Here is a 23363-nt window from a genome sequence, read left to right as displayed (position 1 = left end):
GCAGACCTCTGTCCACCTCCCCCTCCCCGCCCTGCTGAGGGGCGCGCGACTTCTACGGTTGCACTGTCCGGGACAGGCCTCTGTCCACCTCCCCCTCCCCCCCCTGCTGAGGGGCGCGCGGCTTCTACGGTTGCACTGTCCGGGGCAGACCTCTGTCCCCCTCCCCCTCTCCGCCCTGCTGAGGGGCGCGCGGCTTCTACGGTTGCACTGTCCGGGGCAGACCTCTGTCCCCCTCCCCCTCTCCGCCCTGCTGAGGGGCGCGCGACTTCTACGGTTGCACTGTCCGGGGCAGACCTCTGTCCCCCTCCCCCTCCCCCCGCCTGCTGAGGGGCGCGCGGCTTCTGCGGTTGCACTGTCCGGGGCAGACCTCTTAAATATATGATTTGTTAAAACAAAATAGAATAACAGACATTTAATAATAACAGACATTTAAAAACATAGATACATAAAATAAAAAAAAAAACATTCCATACTTATAATTTTATGAAAATATAATAAATTTATATTGCAGCCTCTGAAACATCTGTTTCATCCTGGAAGGTCTTCGGTGGATATAGTTCTGCAATTACACAGAAGAAACTCTGTAATCGCTCGTTATATTTATGAACACGTTTGAAAAGGTATTCAGCTAAATAACCCACTAAATGTTTACTACGTGTTCCATATCGTGGGATATTACTTCTAACTTCCCTCCAAACGCGTTCGATATGTTGAGTGTGGGCTCCTAAATAAGAAATAAAAATGATATATATGATTTTTGAAAGTTTGACATAACATTTTTTTCATTTTCTGTATATATTTCACAAGCAATGTATAATTTTATATTTAAAATGTATATTGTACCGGAGTCTGGATCAACAAAATTTATAGAGTGATTTACTGTCAGATGTTGGAAATTTTTACTGTTTAAATTCTTGTAAGACTTCCAACAATCTGACATTATTGTTGTCCCAGGTAAAATCCATTCTTCAATTACTTGAGTAAGAGTTTCTTCTGTGCGATCTGCAACAGGTACAAGAAATATTTTTTTTGTATCGCGTTCATATCCACCGAAGATCCATTTTCCATCGATAATTCGACCACGATTATATTTCCTTTTGCCAATTTTAGCTTCGTCAATTTCAACAATGCTATTTGGTCCTCCAAGTTTTGTTGAATTTTTTTTAGCCCAATAAACGCAAACCTATTTTTTGTCGACATAAATATTATTAATGTTTAATATGTTATTCATTATTGGAATTACCAACAGTATTTATACTAAACAATAATATACATTAATAAAATGAATATATTAAATGTATAACATCATACTTCTCGGCAAAAGGAAATCCAATCAACAACTGACTTGTCAGAAAGATCAAGTTCTGTGCACAAAAACTCTTGGCGCGGAGGTCTTAACATAATGAAATAAGCAGTTAATCTGCATATAGTTTCCAAGCTTAATTTTGATTCGGAAAACCATGTATCTACTTTAGCAGATGTCTTAAAATCACACTTCGTTTTTATTCTTTTTTTATGTTTATCTTTTTTGTAATGCACTTTATAACAGCGGAATAAAAGAGTATTTATGTTAATTATTAATTCACTATTGCACTTAGGACATTGTATTTCAGATATTATAATATTGGTTTCTATCAAAAACTTTATTAATCTTTCTCTATCGTAAGTCAGTGCTAAGAATTCGTGCAGCTTCATCTTAATACGATCTTTTAACAATTATAACAAAAGAAAATCTATTTCAGATTTCGTTACATTTTTCACTTACCAATCAGACAACTTAACGCATGCGCACAAAGTCAGAGAGCATGAAGAAGGCATATACTCGTAACACTACATGTAGTCGGTATGACAGATTTCTTAACCTGAATAGTCGTCAACTTTAACGCTTAATATCTCGGTTCGTAGGGCAGAGCGACACTTTTTTCTGCCAGATTCTTTCGTTTCGTGCAAAAACGCGTCGAATGAGCCTAGTTTCATTAAAATCGGTGAGGTCGGCCGTTTTCTCCATAATTACCGCAAAATAATTTATTAGCCGTTTAACCTTAACCTTAAATTTATATATCAAATGTACTGCAGCTGACAGCTGTGTGTAATTCGTTTGCACGCGCATTCTCTCCCTACAGTCATGCGCATTACCAACTATGATCTTAATCTATTTTTCTCTGTCTCTCTACTCGCCTTCACTTTCAAGAGACTATCCTCCTTCTATACTATACGATCTAAGATTTAAGCGGGGAGCACAGACTTTTGCATAACGCATAAACCATATACATAAAGAATTTGATTGGTCCATTGACTCATGCATAAGAAAATGGGCCAATGAAATTCCTTATGCACATGCTTTATGCGTTATGCAAAAGTCTGTGCTCCCCGCTTTAACCTCTAATACCTCGAATTACCCGCCAACTATAGATCTGCTCGTGTTGCACGAAATCCTGATTGCACTTAAGAAAGCGAAACAAAGTGCAAACAAATAAGCACATATTGTACATACATACAATACATACGTGGTTCGGTGGTTGTATCTTGCCGGTCGTTGCAAGAGTAACCAGGCTGTAAATAAAGGAACTTGATATTGCTGTATCAAGCTTACAATACGTAGTATACGAATTCACACGCATTATACAGAAGTACCCGAAATTTAGTTTGACCAGCATGTTCTCATCGATGTTTAAGTTCATTATGTTTACCTTTTAGAGGACACACTCGACAAACATAGTTCTATCTTTATCATTTGTTGAATGTCAAGGATAGAACGACATTTGTGTCGAGTATGTCCTCTAAAAGGAAAGCGTACATATAGATTGCGATGTAAAATATATATTTGCAAGGAATATATTCATTACATTACCGCGCTCTCCTTTAAAGTGTAAGTCGAACGTTGGTGGATGAGATGGTGGTAAAAATGACTGCTGGAATCGGTCACGTTTTACCCGGACGAGCAGCTCGTTCGTCTTCTTCCTCTTCTTCTTTAATTAATAGCTCCCGCTTCTCGAAATTGTAGAAAAAGGTTGAAATCGAAAATGATAATACAATCCCCGCGAAAATGGTTCCCCGCTCGAACACCGGGCGCTTACATCACATCGTCACGCCGCAATATAACACGCGTCAGGACGAACGACTCGTCCAAATTCGCGGAACAATCAAAAGGGGGAAACTATGCGCAGTTAAAACCGGCTCAACTCTCAAAAATATACGATTTTAAAAGCACCACAACTGAAACACGACCGTCGCGATCGAATGATTCTCCGGATTTCAGAACAGAACTGAGCAGTGAGCACTGAGCAATTGAACGTTCGCCTGGTTTGCCTCGAGCCACCGTGCGTCTTGTTCGAATAACTCAAGCGGCCAATCAGGGATCGGAACGTCATCACGCGTCACAACGGTCAGGCGCACTCGTGCTGTAGTAGCTGAATCAGGATCAGAATCAGGAAAAAGAATAGGCAGATTAATTACGAGCGCGGCATGATATAGCGCAAAAATGCCGCGTTCGTATTTCTCCGACACGTCACGATTTTTCCCGCCGATCGACGTTCGTGTGCGCGAAGCGTCGAGCGGCGGGGGTCGGCGGCGTTCGGAAAAGCTCGTTGGAGCTCGGCGGCGCTCGGCGGTGCGTGAGTTAAAGGCCGCAGCACACAACGCACACTTTTGCATGCCGCATAATACTCTACATAATACTCCGTGGTTATATATTTATGATATATCAAGTTTTGTTATATATTTTTGGTAATTATATTCAGAAAACGGTCTTCACCTTCAATTTCAATGAATATTCTTATTTGTTTTTATGCGTTTTTTTTTTTTTTTTTTTTTTGATTTCATACAACCGAACTGTTGGGGCAAACAACAACACTTGGCAACACTGACTCTGGGTGTCGTGGACTCGTGGTGTGTTTCAAAACACGACGACGTGAGCATTGGCGAGCATTCGTTATCCATCGTACTGTGTTTCCAGATCTAGCAAGTGTAATGGATAATATTGCGTAAAATGAAACGGCATGTCCCATTCGACGCAACTTTTTAGCGGGCTGCTCATCCTCTTGCCGGTGATCGTGCTGTGCGATGGCGCGGACACGTATCAGATCGACTGCAATAACTTGCGAATGGGACAGTACATTTGCCCCCATCCCGATTACGATTTCATAGATCCAAAGACGCAGCAACCGCGCGGCTGCACCAAGGAAAACAAGGCCAAAGGTAGAAGCTCGACTTCAAACACCGGGATTGGAATTTCGGAGTATTCCTAACCTCAATCTCACATTCTCATATTTTTTTGTTTTCTCAATATTTTATGGTAATTTTACATTGTATTCTTTGTTTCCTGTTTCTTGCTGTTTATCTCTTGCCTTGTTGTCAAAAAGGCAAGAATGGGCAAGAGACAAATAGCAAGAAAGAGCACATTGTAGAATTACCATTAGTCGTAAAGTGAAACAGATGCATATTTTTTCTTGCATTCTGGAAGAATTGAGTGTAGACTTAGAGCAGTTATCTTTGTATTTCATTGTATTTATTAAACCTTGAATGTGGCTTTTTTTGTATTATTTTTGTGTTATTCTTTTACGTACTATATTTAGAAAAACAATTTGTTTTGATTAGCTAGAATCCTTTGAATTATAATTCTAATAAGATTAAACTTGAATTCTTATGTTTGCTAGTGCTATGTCTAGCTGCCGATGGCCTTAATTGTACAGAAACAAACAACAACACTTTCAAGAAGGATATACCTTGCAAATGGACGTAAGTATAATTTTGAATGATTATGCCCATTTTTATCAATGTAAATTAATCTTAGTTGTACACATTGGGATCTCAGAAATCCCAATGCAATTTACTAAATCGAGATTTTTTTAAAATCAATTCTTCAATAATTGAAAAAAAATTAATTAAAATACAGCCACTTTTACCAAGATTTTTATGGACGTTACAGTACAAATATGGATTGAATCCTAGAGATTTGAATATACATCAAGGGTAGAAAAAGTGTATATAGCTAAGATTATCTTTACTCTTAACTTAACTCGCTTCTCATCTAATTTGAAGAATTAGAAAAAGATCAAGAGTAAAATGAACCAAAATAAAAGTTAATTTACATTGAAAGGGATAGGCACTGTGTGTGTAATAAAAGAGCTCTGGGACTGACACAATGGATTTATTGGACTCGTTTACTTGTAAATATTTTTGTCCAAAATTTGTCAAGTATTTGTCAATTTTCTTTATGTTACATTTGCAAATTTGGATTATTTTTACTGAAATGTACTTATTGTTAGTATTCATTTATTTTACATGAAATATATTATTTTGTTCCCTTAAAATTAATTAGTAAGTTTGTTTTTACAAGTGTCTTTCAGAATCATTTAACTGTGTTGTAGATTCTGGTATCAGCTCCCAATGATTAGTTTAACTAGAACATATATATATTTAACATATATATATATATGTATATATATATATATATATATATATAGAGTTCTAAAAATCTTAAGTAAAGAAATTATTTAAAAAGTAATGTTTTTTGAAATAATTTTTTAATGCATATTTAAATTTAGAAGCAATAAATTTTATAATAAATATTTTATTTATTTATTTTTCAAATAGACTTGTACTATAGAGTATAGATTAAGAATATATAATTAAACTTGAAACTGATGATAAAAACTAATAAATTCAAAGGACCTATATCATTCTTTAACAACAAAAAAAAACAAATATAACAAAAAATATATTCTTGTTGCGTTAAATACTGCAAATTTATATACAGTTTGTGAACATTCACGTTTTAATTATTGTTTTCAGAAATGGATATTCCTTTGAGACGTCATTACTGCTTTCGATATTTCTTGGTATGTTCGGTATAGATCGATTTTACCTTGGATATCCTGCTCTAGGCTTGCTCAAGTTGAGCACATTGGGGTTCCTTTTTCTTGGCCAGTTCGTCGATGTGATTCTGATAGCTACTCAAATCGTAGGACCGGCGGATGGTTCACATTATGTGATGCCATATTACGGTGCTGGAATCAACATCATAAGGAGCAACAATTTTACGTACAGAGTGCCACAATATGATTGCTGAGAAAAAGTAGCATATCCAAAGCGTGTAAATGACGACTTTTTAATATATGTATTATTTATATTTAATATATGTATATACATACACACATACATATGTATGTATGTATGTGCATATATAATTGTATAATAACTGCTTTTATTGCGAGCAACAATGTATAAATTCTAGAATTACAATCCTGTTTCATACACACACACACACACACACACACACACACACACACACACACACACATATATATATATATATACATATATATATCAGGAGACGCGGTAGTGTCTCCAGCCATGTTCAAAAACTGATATATATATATATACTCTCTCTCTTAAATATAATTTAATCTCTGTATTTCTTTTCTATAAAATAAACTATCAATGTTAACTTGTAGATAATTATCTCTCAACGAAAAATATTGTATATATAAAGATTACTACAGATTTACGTATTACAGCTGATAATAAACTATTGTTTTTATTTCTGAAGTTCATTATTTATTATGATATTATGTTTTTCAGTTACGATCAGGGTTTCTCAGAATGCAAATATCGTGATAATTATACTCCCGAATATCGCAATTATGACTCAATCGTCCTTGAATGATTTATCACGAAACTGTAAGCAGTACCTCGTCGATGCACCGATGTAATTCGATTCGTGCGATCTCGTATTTATTTCCTATCTCTCGTTCCTTTGATATAAATTGATGAAAATGAGCAGCGTTTATTATTATTACTTCCGTTAATCCTTATTTTCATGTACGGAGCCCGGTAACGACGTTTCGCGCACGAACATCTCGCGTTCTTGGAAATCCTAAAACAGTGCCAACCGAAGATGCATCACGTTGCAATTTCGCCTTATGTACATATTAACCGGCACGTTTCCGATATGAAATATATAAATCCGCATATTTCTCTCCACGGCGAGTTCTTTAAAGTTATCGTTTCACAAGAGTTGAACAGACGTGATTTATTAAATCTGGAAGACACATTATTGAGAGACAAGCCGCTCCTCGCATCATGACTTTTATTAAGAAGATTCTACTTCTGCTTCTATTTCTATCGCTCGAAATTGTACTATTAATTGTGACAATATATTATTCAAACAATTCTGAGGTAAGCAATTTGATTATTACTTGATGTAAAAAATACGATAAAGCTAGATTATATTACGAAAAAAACTTGCAAATCTACAATAAAAATAAATAAAATATCAAAGTATATTTTAAATAAAATATTAAATTACAAATATATATATGTAGTATTTTTTTCTAAATGAACATATAGTACAGGGAGGGGCATTTAAAACAGGTCACCTGAATAACTCGCTTTGACAATAGAAGAAAAAGTGTTAAACAAAAGTTGCTTGGTTTCGAGGGGCACATAATGTGATGTCAATAATTGTTTTTTTTGGTGGAGGCGCTAAAAAGATATGGTCCCCTCCACTTTTTTAAATGGAATTATGTAATTTTTTTTAGATAACGTGATTCCTCTAATTATTTTGCATATAAAAGTATTAAGGTAGAGATATCAAAAAACCAATAGTTTTCGAGATATTTTACACTTTATTTTGATACATATTGACACAAAATGTTAAATAACTCGTAAACTGTTGACTTTTTGATTATCGTACCTTAATATTTTTGTGAACAGAATAATGAGATAAATCAAATGGTGTAAAAAAACGCATAGTTGCTTTAAAAAAAATATGTATACAAAATGGATAATTTTTGAAATAAGCAACTATGTGTTTTCTTTATACCATTTGATTTATCTCATTATTCTGTTCACAAAAGTATTAAGGTACGATAATCAAAAAGTCAACAGTTTACGAGTTATTTAACATTTTGTGTCAATATGTATCAAAATAAAGTGTAAAATATCTCGAAAACTATTGGTCTTTTAGTATCTCTACCTTAATACTTTTATATGCAAAATAATTAGAGGAATCACGTAATCTAAAAAAAATTACATAATTCCATTTAAAAAAGTGGAGGTGACCTTCATATCTTTTTAGCGCCTCCACCAAAAAAACAATTATTGACATCACATTATGTGCCCCTCGAAACCAAGCAACTTTTGTTTGACACTTTTCCTTCTATTGTCAAAAACAAGCGAGTTATTCAGGTGACCTGTTTTAAATGTCCCTCCCTCTCTCTGTATATACATATATTTTTTTTTTTTAATGAGATGTAAAGTTTATCAAATATTATAGCTACAATGTTTGTTATTAATTTTTATATCGAGAAAATCACTTTTGCAGTACACTGACAATACAAAAAAAGATGCTGTGGAACTGCAGATAATCAGACGTCAACGAGCAATTAGACCCGCTACTATACATTATTGCAAGTTCAATCAGTACTATGATCAGGAAGAAGGTCGTTGTCTAGGTGTACCAGGAGGCGGCAAAGTGCTTCACATTGAAAACGGTCGATCATGTGGCGTCAACGTCTTGAAACCGCATTGTAAAAGCTCTCTATATTATCACATCTGTAAGCGCAACAAATCGATTCTGGCGCAATGTGCAAACAGGCAGATCTTTGACAATCGTCTGCAGCGATGTGTTTCCTACGATTCAAGTAAATTAACTCCCAGTATTATTTCACCAGACGACTATACGCATTACGATCATGTTAGAATGCCACGTTGCACGAAATATGGTCGATTTCCCGTGCCCGGTTATTGTTCCATGTTCTATACGTGCGACACGAATGGACATCGACTTTATCAGAGCGTCTTTAAATGTCCACAAAACACAGGATATCAAGTAGACAAAGGTGTTTGCAATACTGTGACAGATTGTATGAACGACAACTCGGTAGGTACTGCAGTTTGTGTTCCAAATGCCCCTGACGAAAATGTGGAATCTTCAAGTCTCAATGAAGCTGGAGATGAAAACGCGAAAGAAATTTCTGAAATACTCAAAGACAATAAAACCAGCACAGACGATTCTACTCTAGAAAAAGAGGAAAATGTAAATTTCAAGACTTTTGATGTTATCACTACTACACCTATAAATGAAATAGGACCACAGTCAGAGAATAATTACAACGATAATGATAACGAAGAGTCAAGTAACAAGGCGATTTCGCCAAATCCATCCAAAGAAGATACAATTTTTGATGGTATCGACGAAAAGATGATGTACAATCAAACTCCGAATCAATCTGAAACCATGCAAAAAGCATTTGACGAAGGACCTAATAAAGAGGACGGATCATCACTATTAAATTTACAAATTACATCCCCATTAACGACAGAATTCAATGACACATTGCATTCGATTTCAGAACAATATACAAACAACGAAGACAGCACAGAGACATCACCGAATTTTAAAAACGATTCAGTTGATCTGTTCCCGGTACCAACAAGTAAGACACGAGAATCTACCCCAATCAGTGACGTTTCACTAAATATAAACGAAAAAATGCAAGATGCAGCTACAGAACAATATAAAAATAATGGAGACAGCATAATGCCGCCATCGAATTCGAATACTGATACAGTTGATCTACACTCGACACAAACAATAAGTAATATATCAGAATTCTCTCCAGTCAGCGACGTGTTATCAAACGTAGATGAAAAACTACAAGATGCGATTATAGAACAATATAAAAATACCGAAGATAGCACAATAATGCCATTGAACTTTAATACAGATTCGGTTAATTTGGCACCAACAATAAGTAATGTACCAGAATCTTTTCCAACCAGTGACGTGACAACAAATGTAGATGAAAAAGTGCAAGATGCAATAACGGAACAATATAGAAACAACGAAGATACCACTATGACGCCGTCGAATTTTAATATAGAGACGCTTGATCAATACACGACACCGATAGTAAATAAGGTAGCAGAATCGCCTCCAATCAGCGAAGTGTCAAACGTAGATGAAAAAACGAAAGATAAGATCGCAGAACAATATGAAAACGTAGATAGCACAATGACGCCATCGAACATTAATATAGATTCGGTCGATCTGGCACCAACAATAAGTAATGTACCAGAATCGTCTCCAATCAGCAATACTTCACCGAATATAGACGAAAAGAAGCAAGATGTAGCTACAGAAGAATTTAAAAGTAATGAAGACAGTATGATGCCGCCATCGAATGTGAATATTGATTCTGTTGATCTACACTCGACACCAACAATAAGTAATGTACCAGAATCTTCTCCAATCAGTGATGTGTTATCAAACGCAGATGAAAAAACGCAAGATGCGATCGCAGAACAATATAAAAACGAAGATAGCACAATGACGCCACCGAACATTAATACAGATTCGGTTGATCTGGCACCAACAATAAGTAATGTACCAGAATCGTCTCCAATCAGCGATGCTTCACCAAATATAGACGAAAAGAAGCAAAATGCAGCTACAGAACAATTTAAAAATAATGAAGACAGTATGATGCCGCCATCGAATGTGAATATTGATTCAGTTGACCTACACTCAGCACCAACAATAAGTAATGTACCAAAATCTTCTCCAATCAGTGACGTGTTATCCAACGTAGATGAAAAAACGCAAGATGCAGCTACAGAACAATATGAAAACGAAGATAGCACAATGACGCCATCGAACATTAATATAGATTCGGTCGATCTGGCACCAACAATAAGTAATGTACCAGAATCGTCTCCAATCAGCAATACTTCACCGAATATAGACGAAAAGAAGCAAGATGTAGCTACAGAAGAATTTAAAAGTAATGAAGACAGTATGATGCCGCCATCGAATGTGAATATTGATTCTGTTGATCTACACTCGACACCAACAATAAGTAATGTACCAGAATCTTCTCCAATCAGTGACGTGTTATCGAACGTAGATGAAAAAACGCAAGATGCAGCTACAGAACAATATGAAAACGTAGATAGCACAATGACGCCATCGAACATTAATACAGATTCGGTCGATCTGGCACCAACAATAAATAATGTACCAGAATCGTCTCCAATCAGCAATACATCACCGAATATAGACGAAAAGAAGCAAGATGTAGCTACAGAAGAATTTAAAAGTAATGAAGACAGTATGATGCCGCCATCGAATGTGAATATTGATTCTGTTGATCTACACTCGACACCAACAATAAGTAATGTACCAGAATCTTCTCCAATCAGTGATGTGTTATCAAACGCAGATGAAAAAACGCAAGATGCGATCGCAGAACAATATAAAAACGAAGATAGCACAATGACGCCACCGAACATTAATACAGATTCGGTTGATCTGGCACCAACAATAAGTAATGTACCAGAATCGTCTCCAATCAGCGATGCTTCACCAAATATAGACGAAAAGAAGCAAAATGCAGCTACAGAACAATTTAAAAATAATGAAGACAGTATGATGCCGCCATCGAATGTGAATATTGATTCAGTTGACCTACACTCAGCACCAACAATAAGTAATGTACCAAAATCTTCTCCAATCAGTGACGTGTTATCCAACGTAGATGAAAAAACGCAAGATGCAGCTACAGAACAATATGAAAACGAAGATAGCACAATGACGCCATCGAACATTAATATAGATTCGGTCGATCTGGCACCAACAATAAGTAATGTACCAGAATCGTCTCCAATCAGCAATACTTAAGATAGCACAATGACGCCATCGAACATTAATACAGATTCGGTCGATCTGGCACCAACAATAAATAATGTACCAGAATCGTCTCCAATCAGCAATACATCACCGAATATAGACGAAAAGAAGCAAGATGTAGCTACAGAAGAATTTAAAAGTAATGAAGACAGTATGATGCCGCCATCGAATGTGAATATTGATTCTGTTGATCTACACTCGACACCAACAATAAGTAATGTACCAGAATCTTCTCCAATCAGTGATGTGTTATCAAACGCAGATGAAAAAACGCAAGATGCGATCGCAGAACAATATAAAAACGAAGATAGCACAATGACGCCACCGAACATTAATACAGATTCGGTTGATCTGGCACCAACAATAAGTAATGTACCAGAATCGTCTCCAATCAGCGATGCTTCACCAAATATAGACGAAAAGAAGCAAAATGCAGCTACAGAACAATTTAAAAATAATGAAGACAGTATGATGCCGCCATCGAATGTGAATATTGATTCAGTTGATCTACACTCAACACCAACAATAAGTAATGTACCAGAATCTTCTCCAATCAGTGACGTGTTATCGAACGTAGATGAAAAAACGCAAGATGCGATCGCAGAACAATATGAAAACGAAGATAGCACAATGACACCATCGAACATTAATACAGATTCGGTCGATCTGGCACCAACAATAAGTAATGTACCAGAATCTTCTCCAATCAGTGATGTGTTATCGAACGTAGATGAAAAAACGCAAGATGCGATCGCAGAACAATATGAAAACGAAGATAGTACAATGACGCCATCAAACATTAATACAGATTCGGTTGATCTGGCACCAACAATAAGTAATGTACCAGAATCTTCTCCAATCAGCGATGCTTCACCGAATATAGACGAAAAGAAGCAAGATGCAGCTACAGAACAATTTAAAAATAATGAAGACAGTGTGATGCCGCCATCGAATGTGAATATTGATTCAGTTAATCTACACTCGACACCAACAATAAGTAATGTACCAGAATCCTCTCCAATCAGCGATGCTTCACCGAATATAGACGAAAAGAAGCAAGATGCAGCTACAGAACAATTTAAAAATAATGAAGACAGTATGATGCCGCCATCGAATGTGAATATTGATTCAGTTGATCTACGCTCAGCACCAACAATAAGTAATGTACCAGAATCTTCTCCAATCAGTGATGTGTTATCAAACGTAGATGAAAAAACGCAACATGCGATCGCAGAACAATATGAAAACGAAGATAGTACAATGACGCCATCGAACATTAATACAGATTCGGTTGATCTGGCACCAACAATAAGTAATGTACCAGAATCTTCTCCAATCAGCGATGCTTCACTGAATATAGACGAAAAGAAGCAAGATGCAGCTACAGAACAATTTAAAAATAATGAAGACAGTGTGATGCCGCCATCGAATGTGAATATTGATTCAGTTAATCTACACTCGACACCAACAATAAGTAATGTACCAGAATCCTCTCCAATCAGCGATGCTTCACTGAATATAGACGAAAAGAAGCAAGATGCAGCTACAGAACAATTTAAAAATAATGAAGACAGTGTGATGCCGCCATCGAATGTGAATATTGATTCAGTTGATCTACGCTTAGCACCAACAATAAGTAATGTACCAGAATCTTCTCCAATCAGTGATGTGTTATCAAACGTAGATGAAAAAACGCAAGATGCGATCGCAGAACAATATGAAAACGAAGATAGTACAATAACGCCATCGAACATTAATACAGATTCGGTTGATCTGGCACCAACAATAAGTAATGTACCAGAATCTTCTCCAATTAGCGATGCTTCACCGAATATAGACGAAAAGAAGCAAGATGCAACTACAGAACAATTTAAAAATAATGAAGGCAGTATAATGCCGCCGTCAACTTTTAACACAGATTCTGTTGATTAGTATACAGCACTAACAGTAACTGATGTACTAGAATCTTCTCCAACTGGTGACGTACCACTGAATATAGATGAAAAAATATAAAAAGTGATTACGGAAGAATATAGAATCTTCTCCAATTACCACATGTCATCGAAGATAGATGAAGAAATGCAAAATGCGGTTACAGGACAGTACAGAAACATTGAAGACCACACATAAAATTTGAATACCGATCCAATCGCGGATAGTCCGAAGTATAACGATTCTAATGTTTTATCTTCTCCGTCGACATTTGCTACTTTATCGTAACAGGCAGTTGTTGATCAAATTACTTTGGAATGGTTATCCCATGCTATTCCTTCGATAGACAGTAAACTTGTATGTGTTAATTTATTTGCGCCAGATAAAGTTGAAAGTGTTTCTGCTCCGTATTTATCCGACAATACTGATAAATTATATTTAACACCAATGATGGATTCCACTTTGATTTCAAAAGAAGTAACTGCACATTGCAACAATACAATACATTCTGTACAAGAATCACTTATTTCAGACACAGATCTAGTAATGCAAAATAGTAAAGATAGCACGGAAACATCTCCTACTTTTGTCACTGAATAAAATGGTCTAATATTATAAACAGATATATACATCTTAAATAAATTCATAAATTATATAGAATTATATGGTTTTTTGAAGACTAGATATTATCGTTGTTGAAAGGTGTATATTTGTATATAATACGAATAGATAAAATAATAATTTATTGTATGATATTTGTAATTTGATTCCCGTTTCTGAGGTAGTCGCGAGTAATTTACACAAGGCTTCATCAACAATAGTTGCATAATCCATATTACAGGTCGCAAGCTTGTTGCGACAGCCAATCTGATGCGTTAATATTAAAATTGACGCATCAAATGGCTATTATACAGCAAGCTTACCACTTACGATACCTCTTGTGCGACTATTGTAGATAAAGCTTAAGGCATAAATCCATTCTTTTGTACATGTATATCGAGATATGAAGAAAATATTAATTTATAAAACGGGAAAATAGTAACAAATAATGATACCTATTTATGGTTTCACATTAACCGTTTGTACAATGTAATTTGTTCTATATCTTATTACTATTACATATTCTCTTTTTCCTGCTCGTTAACAAGCGTGTAATATACTCCTTTCCGTTTAATCAATTCCGAATGTGTGCCCATCTAAAAAACATTTATTTTATATATGTATATAATATTATAATAATAGTATATATTATAATAATAATAAAAACATGACGTTAATTTTATCGATTAAAGCATACCTCCACAATGACACCACGTTGTAACACGACAATTACGTCAGCTCCTTTAATGGTACTCAATCTATGAGCAATGACAAGAACTGTTCTATCTCTTGTAACATTTTCAATCGCTTTTTGAACAACTCTCTCGCTTTCATAGTCTAATGCACTAAAAACCAGACAAGTAGATAAATACCAAGATGAATCTTATATGTATAATCTCGTTATTTCTAGCACACACCTTGTTGCTTCATCCAAAATTAAAACAGACGGTTGTTTTAATAAGGCTCTGGCGATAGCAACCCGTTGCTTTTGTCCACCAGAGAGTTGCGTACCTCTTTCACCAACCTCAGTCGCGTAGCTATCTGGGAACTTTATTATAAATTCGTGTGCATTTGCTTCTTTAGCTGCTTCAATGACCTAAATTGATCAAATTATGTAAAATATTTTGTGTGTGTGTGTATCAATACTCATTAATTTTAATTATTTTTACCTCTTCATCTGTTGCGTCTTGTTTTCCATATCTTATATTTTCCATAATGCTGGTAGCGAATAAAGTAGGCTCTTGATTGATATAGCCTAAAACATTACCTCTGAGATAACTTGAATTAAGAGATCTGATATCTCGACCGTCAATAGTAATGGAGCCTTTATCAACATCATAATATCTATAATTGTAGGTATACATTTTTTTAAACTTCAAATAAAATGCACATGATTATTTGTAAGATCATACCTTTCTAATAATACAGCCACTGTTGATTTACCATTACCACTAGTACCAACAATAGCCACAGTTTTCCCAGCGGGAATATGTAAGTTAAAATTTTTCAAAATAACGTGATCAGGTCTAGTGGGATAACTGAAATTCACATCTTTGAAAACTATATTCCCCGCTAAAGATTTATCCGCGATTATGTCACCACCGATCATCATTGATGAAGGTGGCATATCTAAATACTAAAAAAACGATTAGTTCTCATTTATAAATTTAGGTAAAGTTATTATAAAATTATGTATAATCCAATTAAATTACCTGAAAAACCCTAGCCCCAGCACTCTGTCCTCTAACAAAAGTTCCGAAAAGTACCGACAATTGGCCCAAAGACTTTTGTATGGTTTGTGTAGCCATTAAAAATGCCATGAGATTTCCCGGAGACAACTGTCCTGTTGAGAGTAATTGTCCACCAAAGTACAGTGTAGAAAGTAGAATACCATTAAGCAATAAATTCGTTCCTGCTTGAAAAAAGCTTATACCAAAACCTAATCGTTCATATAGATCAGACGAATGTTCAATCTCTTTGTAAAACATTTCCGCTTCTTTCTCCTCTGCGGCGAAAGCTCTCACCTGATACAAAAAATACAGTGCAGTATTAAAATTATTTTGTATTTCTGTCAGTTTATTATTTTTAAAATACCGTTCGGATATTTTGTATAGCTTCCTCGCAGACAGCTGTAGACTTTGCAACTTGATTTTGCGCTTCCATCGACAGCATGCGCAAACTTCTTCCCAGCAGAGTACCGACAAAAATTATTGGAGGCAAACTGAGTACCACAAGAGTGGTTAACTGCGGTGATATCACTATTACAGAGACGATACAACCAATAATTTGCGTGAAGCTTCTCAAGCCTTGAGAAATGCAGATTTTAAATGAACTTTTAAAATCTTGAATATCACTGGTCAATCGACTTACTATTTCACCAGAACGTGTTTTGTCAAAAAACGCTATGTCTTGCATAATAATGGATTTGAACAAATCTTGGCGTAAGCTCATTGCAACCCTTTCACCAACGTGTGACAGAGTATAAATATATACAAAAGTAAAAAATGCCTTGAAAGATAAATATCTGATATTTAAAGACGAATATGTGAAATTTTATAAAAAGATATTGAAAAAAATATTGTAATTACATACTTGCACAATGTACATACGCGCCAAAGTAAAAGCTGGTTGAGTAAGCTGCAGAATGACTTGTTTTGCAGAATCTTGTTTATTCTGACATATTTCCGTAAGTACATTTATAACACTTCCAACACATTGCGGTATTTGTATATTTAATAATGCAACTATTAATGCACTCTATAAATGGAGATTATCACTATATTTTTGCAATAATATGAAATTTATCATTTTCACATATTTATGAATACTTACTGACAGTGCTATTAATAAATACCAGATATGTGGATATAAATATTTAAAAAATTTTGTCCATTCAAAGATCAATGATTCAACAGAGTTATCTGGATTGACCAGACTTATGTCACTTGTTCTTTTAACTTCTTTGCAGAACACAATTTGATTGCGTGATTTTAAAATACAAGCAACCGTCACACCAAGCCCACCAAAGCCAAATTTCTGAATGTACGAGAGAAGCTTTGGCTTGTCCACATTTTCTTTGGCACATCTTTGAATAATTTTACTAAGTTCACGCTTTGCTGTTCCCAATAAATTCTGACTCTTTCCTTGTAGAAAACACTTCTGCAAGGAATACCTAAAATTAATTAAATAAAAATTGATTCAATACAATGTGTATCATCAAAATAATAAGCTTATTATTGTCTCAAATTATTCTAATCCTAAGATTTTTATGTATAATGTTTATATATTTTTATACTCATATTTTCTCTTTAGAGATTTATGTGCGATACAATTAGACAAAATTAGAGATAAAAGTAATTCATATAATCTTGAAATAATAGAGTCTTTATTGTGACAAATAATATAAATATATGATGCAGCATGTGTGTGTATAACATTCTTTATTATTTTTATATATCATGCTTATATATTTTTATACTCATATTTTCTCTTTAAAGATTTGTACAATATAATAATTTTAGACACAATTAGAGGCAAAAGTTAATTCATGATTACCTTGGAATAACAGAACCATTAATATGATATGTGAAAAACGCAGCACGTAACACAGACATTTTTGTAATATATTAATATTTTATAATTTGTGATATATATTGAACTAACGTCTATTAATTATGCCGGCATGTACTTTTCGGCGTGTCTATTTCGTTTATTGAATTCACGACATTAAATGCATTATTATTAAAACGTTTCTTATATAGGTATGATGACGGAACTTTTCTCACTCAGCTGCTGAAAAGGTTAAGCTAATAATATCACAATCAAGGGCGACGCCATGTTTATTATAGCTACGCGCCGATCGTTTCATGAACCTCTAACAGATGGCGCTTGACGTATTATTTAGTTAATTTGTTTTTGCGCGCGTGAATACAGCCTGCGCGTCGGAGGACAAGAGGAGACGCTACATTAACGTTATTTGTGTCATAATTCTATTTTCGTCGTCCATTAAAGGTGAGACAAGGATAGCACGACACAAATAATGCTGATAGTTTCCCCAAACGCAGCCATAGCTCATCCCGCCTCTTGTAGTTCGTATATTGAAGTGCGCGTGCGCGTTTCAAAATAAGTTCGTAAACTTTATGTAAAAGTAACAAATTTATATCCTTGAAATTTTTGGTGCGTTCCGCATTGTGCATGATGCATCTATTGTCCTTGTTTAACATTTGATGAGCAACAAGGATAAACAATGCATTATGCCTATATCATGCGAGAAACGGAATTAACGCACTCATCATACTCGACAGCATTCGACTGATTCGACGAAAAATCCCGGAGAAAGCGGCTCCCAGAGGGTTGACTGTGCCAATCGCGTGATACACAAAAAAAAACGAGGAAACAGGGATAAATCTGGTAAGCTACTTTGAATCTAGCGGCTATATATTATACTTCGGATCTTGCTAACAATTGTAAGATCGAATTCTTTTACTTGTGGAAAAATACGCGTTATATTTTGAGAGATACAGGGAAAATTTAAGGTAGTTACATGCAACGAATTCCGTGCCTCTTTCGCCGAGATTGTTAAATATTTCTAGGTATTTATTCTGTTTCATACAGCACAGATTCGACTTCCAAGGGACATCCTACTCGAAAAAGTCGAGAAAGACAGACAGAGAGAGAGAGAGAGAGAGAGAGAGAGAGAGAGAGAGAGAGAGAGAGAGAGTTTTAAGCCTCGCTTAAAGTTAAACTAACGTTAATACACGCGAGTCGTATAATAAAGCTCGGTTTCAACATTGCTTCCAAAATTAATTTTAATTATTATGTATATATGTATATATCTCGATTCAATTTTTTATTTTTTTAAATTTTAAGATTTAAAAAAAGATATGAACAATAAGTTAAATCGAGATTAAAGCTAATCTTAGATTGATGAAATTAGGCCTAAACAATATATGTAATAGACATCATAAAGAGGACTTCTAAACAATCTAAACAATGCTGTTTGGGTGAAGATCCAGAGAATGTCTCTACCGTTCTTACAATCTATGATTATCGAAAGATTAAAGGTTATCAAGAAATTCATTAATGAATTTTATTGATGAATTTTTTGATAATCTTTAATCTTTAGGTAATCATATATATATATTATGAAAACGGGTCCGTGTCTTTTGAACGAAAGTTCTAAGGACTTGGAATTAATGTCTTCTTGGATAAAGTTTGTTGTATGGTTATACAATATTTAACCGAATTAAGTATATTTTCAATAAAAAAATTATATTATAAATAAATTTATATTACGTTGCTATTTATATAATAAAATCTATATTACATATATACGTTAACTCGAACACAAACATATTTTTTGACACTAAAAGAACGTATTGTTTCCTTAATAAAAAGTGACACAACTAAAAATATTAAGTTTTTAATTCGACAGAAAATTTGAAATATTGTCATATCAACAAAAAATTAATTTTACTCCGAGTAAAAGAGTTAACTTATGGCTCGATATTCATTTTGCTCTTTTAGAATAAAGTTTTGACATGCAGCCTTATAATTGTGATGTAAAAAAACAGGGGTTAACGTAACATAAAAGGGCATACTGCAATGCCAATTAAATAAGCTCAAATTTACTTATGCGTGCACGGGACTGTTACACTTATTTTATTACATCATGACCTTAATGTGATTAAATGTTATTTTTGCTGTTTTCATTTTTTTCGTAATTCTTAAAAAGACTAATCTTTTTGAATTGTGATGATTTTTGTTCAAACCATTTTTAATAATAACTTTTTTACAATTTTTTACAATTTTTTTTAGTTGTAACATTTTGACACTTTAAAACAATTTTTTATAAAGTTAAATTAATTTTGACATGGTAATATTTACTTTATTTATAGTAATAACACAAAAATCATGTTCTTTCAATTTTTTTTAAATTGTGTCACTCTTTTAAAATAGGAAACATAAATTTTTGGGTGCCTCTAAAATTTTTGTGAGTAATCAAAGTTTTTTTTAAGTTTAAAACTGTTAAAATAAAATCTAAAATTATTTCAAATCATTACTATTTAAAATAAGGAAAAGCGGCCAGGATCTATCTGTTTCTAGTTATAAATTAAGATATCGATGTGACTTGACGAAATGATTGCAATTACACGCATCATTTACTACAACAGAGATTGTAAGATTGATAGTAGCCTATAGATGTGAACATTCTTGCGATAGATCTTTATTAATCTGTCCAGCGGGGTGAGGAAGAGGGATTTGTAATTTAACTCACTGTTTGTAACTCGGCGCTTTTTTTTTACTCGCATTTTTTCCCGGAAGTTAGTCACGTGGCCGGAGAACCGATATCCTCCATTTCGTTACGAGAAGGTGGCATAAAGTGCGAAAAACTGAACTCTTCGACCAGTAATATTAAGCTAGTATTACACGGACGAAGAAAGATATACGAAAATTGCGTCTCGATGCCGAGGGGTCCCCGTCGAATGAATGGCGTGCGCTGGGCCCTAAAGGACTTAATCGTGCCCCGGCAAACTCTTTGAGCGACGAGTTAATGACGTGTATTTATGTATTCGCCGCGTTTAATTACCCGTGCGGCTATTAGTGTTATCCACGCCTTCTCGACGGTTGAACGCCATCACTTGTGATAAGTATTTATCGCCACTTGGGATAAGTACTTAAGTACTCACGCATACTTTTGCGTGACGCACTACGTGCAATTCGCTCAATTGGGCGAGACGAAAGTGACTGTAAAGAAATATTCCGTATATCTCTTCGGTCTCCTTGATCGTTTAATTCAGACGGATTATTCTGAAATTTGAAGCTGTAGAAATTTTACTGTACCGCGAAAAAAGATATTTCGTAAAACTGATTCTTTTTTTTCGCTTTGTAAAACTTAAAACTTTGTAACAATCATGTAATATAATAATTATACGAAGTAGACATTACGTTTATATTTGCATTCGGTCATGAAAAATAGTATTGTTTTACATTATTTTCTATATTAACACAGAAAAAAAACGAAATTTTTAGAGAAGTTATTCAAAGTTACTTAATTTAATCTCTCTCATTAAATAAGAGAATCATATGTATATAATATTCTTTCTCTCTCTCTCTCTCTCTCTCTCTCTCTCTCTCTCTCTCTCTCTCTCTCTTTGTGCATAAATATTTATACATCTTACAAATAGCATTCCTAGAAAATTTAGGAATTTTTTATTTGGCAACTTTATTTACGATACAAAGTGTGTTATAATATGACTACACAAAAGAAATCAGAAATATTATTTAGAGTTTTTATTTACGTTTTTATTAACCTGAGGTGTATTTGCATTCCTGTAGACGGAAAGAAGATATATTGCGGTGTACAATACATCGCAATTATAAAATTAATTACAGAGAATGAAACATAGAATTACGCATTACGTCTATATTTGAATATCTATATCTGTATTTAGTAACAAAAAATGTAATTAATTATTTTTTATATTAACTAAAAAACAACAGAACTTTCATAGAATTGCTTAGAATTAATTAATCTCAAATAAAAGAGCTATGTATATTAATCTCAAGCTTTTAAACACCTTCAAATTTACGTGAATCGGTAATAATTAAATATTGTTCTGCCTGCTACTTTTTATTTGATTTCTCACACTTTCTAAGCATGAAAATTCGAATAAATTTTTATTAGGAAAAATGTTTAATTTTTCTGAGATTTTGGGTCTTAAAATTTATGTTTTTACATTTTCTCTATTTCATTCATAAAAATAATATAAATAAAAAGATAAACAAAAATTATCGCCAAAATATATACCGGGATACTTTTAAAAAGCGCGCTTGGCACTAAAATTAAAAAAAATTCCATACGTCATTTCCGATTTTACTTTGTACAAATTGTTTACCGTTCTTATGCGTACTACGGAAGTCCGCGTTAGTTTTCTCCTTAATTCTCATAACTTATCTGCGAATAGGGCGGCAAGTTGTTAGAGCGCGTGTTTTTCAAGAATGCTCTTTACGAATGCTAGAAGAATATCTTGCAAACGAGTTTGCGTCATCTGCGGCACTCAACGTACTCCGAGAACAGTGGGAACTCCACATTAAACCCTTCCTCTCGGATCTACAAAAGCCATCGAGTCGAGGTCGCCCTTTTAACCCAGATTTGCGGTATTTGCGATCGTCGCTTCAATACTTTCTAGTCTGATGATTTTAAATTTTTTTAAATTCAGCATAGTAATCACGAAAGTGATAGAAGAGAAAATTATTATTATATTCATGAAAAGCTTTTGTTATACTAAATTAATTTTATATTATTGTGTGTTATATATATTTTTATGATTATGTTTATTTAAACTCTTATTGATTGCGAATTAAATATCAGAGAATGTTCGATGCTTTTATTGTTTATATAATAATAATTAAGAATTTAATGAAATTAAATGTGGCAAATGGTGCGGATATTTTAATAACAAAGACACATTAATGCGGTATAAAAAATATTTGAGCGACAAAGTAAACATAAAACGATTAAAATACACGATGCACGTATTTTTCGTATAGGAAATGACTATAGCATAGCTTTTACTCTCTTGAAAGAATAACACGTTCCTCTGGACTTAACCAGATCATATATCGGATATATGAAGAAAACTCGCGCTATTTTACGTGCAAAAATATTTTGTTATAAAATAATACGCGTATAAAATCGGAACGCATAAGAATCCAATATCGCGACGGGCAGAGATTTTTCGTAGAAAATCCGCGCTGGCTTGCCGAGAGCGAGGAAAGATAGCAAAAGAAAGAAAACAAGAAACGGAGAGGGGGGGGGAGGGAATGGGAGAGGGTGAAAAAGAGGCGAGGGAGAGAAAGGGAGAATTCAAGTATAAGCGTCGTAACTGCGACAGTTTGCTGCGCCGCGACGGCCGAAGAATGGACCAAATGAAGCCTTCTAAATTTCAACACCCTCTTCGTCGCGCGAGTCTCCCTATCTTTCCTCCCCTCATCCCCGTTTCCAGAGAGAACGGAGTCCGCGGCGCGGCGGCGGGATACGAGAGAGCCTCGTCGTCCGTGAAACGCACGCGGTACCGGCGTACGACGGGGTGGCGATGACGCAAAGTCAGCGCGGGCCAATGGACTCGGTTCTGGA

The 23363-nt window shown here is 34.7% G+C and overlaps 5 protein-coding genes across 5 annotated transcripts; 3 read left to right on the top strand and 2 right to left on the bottom strand.

Moving 5' to 3' along the window:
• Nucleotides 1–500: 500 nt before the first annotated feature.
• Nucleotides 501–2681, bottom strand: LOC108778627 (uncharacterized). Its single transcript, XM_018545849.1, has 4 exons — nt 2635–2681; nt 2508–2553; nt 844–1183; nt 501–724 (listed from the first exon to the last, which is right to left on the bottom strand). Exons 1-4 carry the CDS (start codon nt 2679–2681, stop codon nt 501–503), a joined length of 657 nt encoding a protein of 218 aa, XP_018401351.1.
• Nucleotides 2682–3900: 1219 nt separating this feature from the next.
• Nucleotides 3901–6292, top strand: bisc (TM2 domain-containing protein 1 biscotti). The gene is made up of 3 exons (XM_018545888.1): nt 3901–4197; nt 4656–4737; nt 5794–6292. The coding sequence occupies exons 1-3, from the start codon at nt 3999–4001 to the stop codon at nt 6068–6070; spliced, it is 558 nt and encodes a 185-aa protein (XP_018401390.1). The 5' UTR covers nt 3901–3998; the 3' UTR covers nt 6071–6292.
• Nucleotides 6293–7083: 791 nt separating this feature from the next.
• Nucleotides 7084–11683, top strand: LOC108778626 (protein PF14_0175). Its single transcript, XM_018545848.1, has 2 exons — nt 7084–7179; nt 8327–11683. The coding sequence occupies exons 1-2, from the start codon at nt 7084–7086 to the stop codon at nt 11681–11683; spliced, it is 3453 nt and encodes a 1150-aa protein (XP_018401350.1).
• Nucleotides 11684–11692: 9 nt separating this feature from the next.
• Nucleotides 11693–13705, top strand: LOC108778625 (putative mediator of RNA polymerase II transcription subunit 26). Its single transcript, XM_018545847.1, is given in 1 exon segment — nt 11693–13705. A coding segment is annotated over 1 exon segment (2013 nt).
• Nucleotides 13706–14706: 1001 nt separating this feature from the next.
• Nucleotides 14707–17955, bottom strand: LOC108778656 (ATP-binding cassette sub-family B member 8, mitochondrial). Its single transcript, XM_018545887.1, has 10 exons — nt 17780–17955; nt 17057–17396; nt 16817–16981; nt 16319–16732; nt 15937–16248; nt 15637–15860; nt 15394–15568; nt 15142–15320; nt 14922–15069; nt 14707–14820 (listed from the first exon to the last, which is right to left on the bottom strand). The coding sequence occupies exons 1-10, from the start codon at nt 17836–17838 to the stop codon at nt 14740–14742; spliced, it is 2097 nt and encodes a 698-aa protein (XP_018401389.1). The 5' UTR covers nt 17839–17955; the 3' UTR covers nt 14707–14739.
• Between the last annotated feature and the right edge of the window lie 5408 nt (nt 17956–23363).

Source organism: Cyphomyrmex costatus, unplaced genomic scaffold (genome assembly GCF_001594065.2).
Source record: "Cyphomyrmex costatus isolate MS0001 unplaced genomic scaffold, Ccosl1.0 scaffold505, whole genome shotgun sequence".
Taxonomy (NCBI): Eukaryota; Metazoa; Arthropoda; class Insecta; order Hymenoptera; family Formicidae; genus Cyphomyrmex; species Cyphomyrmex costatus.
The sequence above is the reverse complement of the archived record's forward strand: the minus strand, read 5'-3'. Positions and strand labels throughout refer to the sequence as shown.

Coding starts and splice junctions, on each gene's coding strand:
- LOC108778627 (XM_018545849.1), bottom strand. CDS start 2,681: ATGAACTTAAACATCGATGAGAACATGCTGGTCAAACTAAATTTCGG. Junction 1,184..2,507: donor AGATACAACCACCGAACCAC/GTATGTATTGTA, acceptor GACAAAAAATAG/GTTTGCGTTTATTGGGCTAA. Junction 725..843: donor TTTTGTTGATCCAGACTCCG/GTACAATATACA, acceptor TTTCTTATTTAG/GAGCCCACACTCAACATATC.
- bisc (XM_018545888.1), top strand. CDS start 3,999: ATGTCCCATTCGACGCAACTTTTTAGCGGGCTGCTCATCCTCTTGCCG. Junction 4,198..4,655: donor CAAGGAAAACAAGGCCAAAG/GTAGAAGCTCGA, acceptor TATGTTTGCTAG/TGCTATGTCTAGCTGCCGAT. Junction 4,738..5,793: donor GATATACCTTGCAAATGGAC/GTAAGTATAATT, acceptor TATTGTTTTCAG/AAATGGATATTCCTTTGAGA.
- LOC108778626 (XM_018545848.1), top strand. CDS start 7,084: ATGACTTTTATTAAGAAGATTCTACTTCTGCTTCTATTTCTATCGCTC. Junction 7,180..8,326: donor ATTATTCAAACAATTCTGAG/GTAAGCAATTTG, acceptor TCACTTTTGCAG/TACACTGACAATACAAAAAA.
- LOC108778656 (XM_018545887.1), bottom strand. CDS start 17,838: ATGTCTGTGTTACGTGCTGCGTTTTTCACATATCATATTAATGGTTCT. Junction 17,397..17,779: donor AATGGTTCTGTTATTCCAAG/GTAATCATGAAT, acceptor AATTAATTTTAG/GTATTCCTTGCAGAAGTGTT. Junction 15,070..15,141: donor ATTTTGGATGAAGCAACAAG/GTGTGTGCTAGA, acceptor TCTGGTTTTTAG/TGCATTAGACTATGAAAGCG.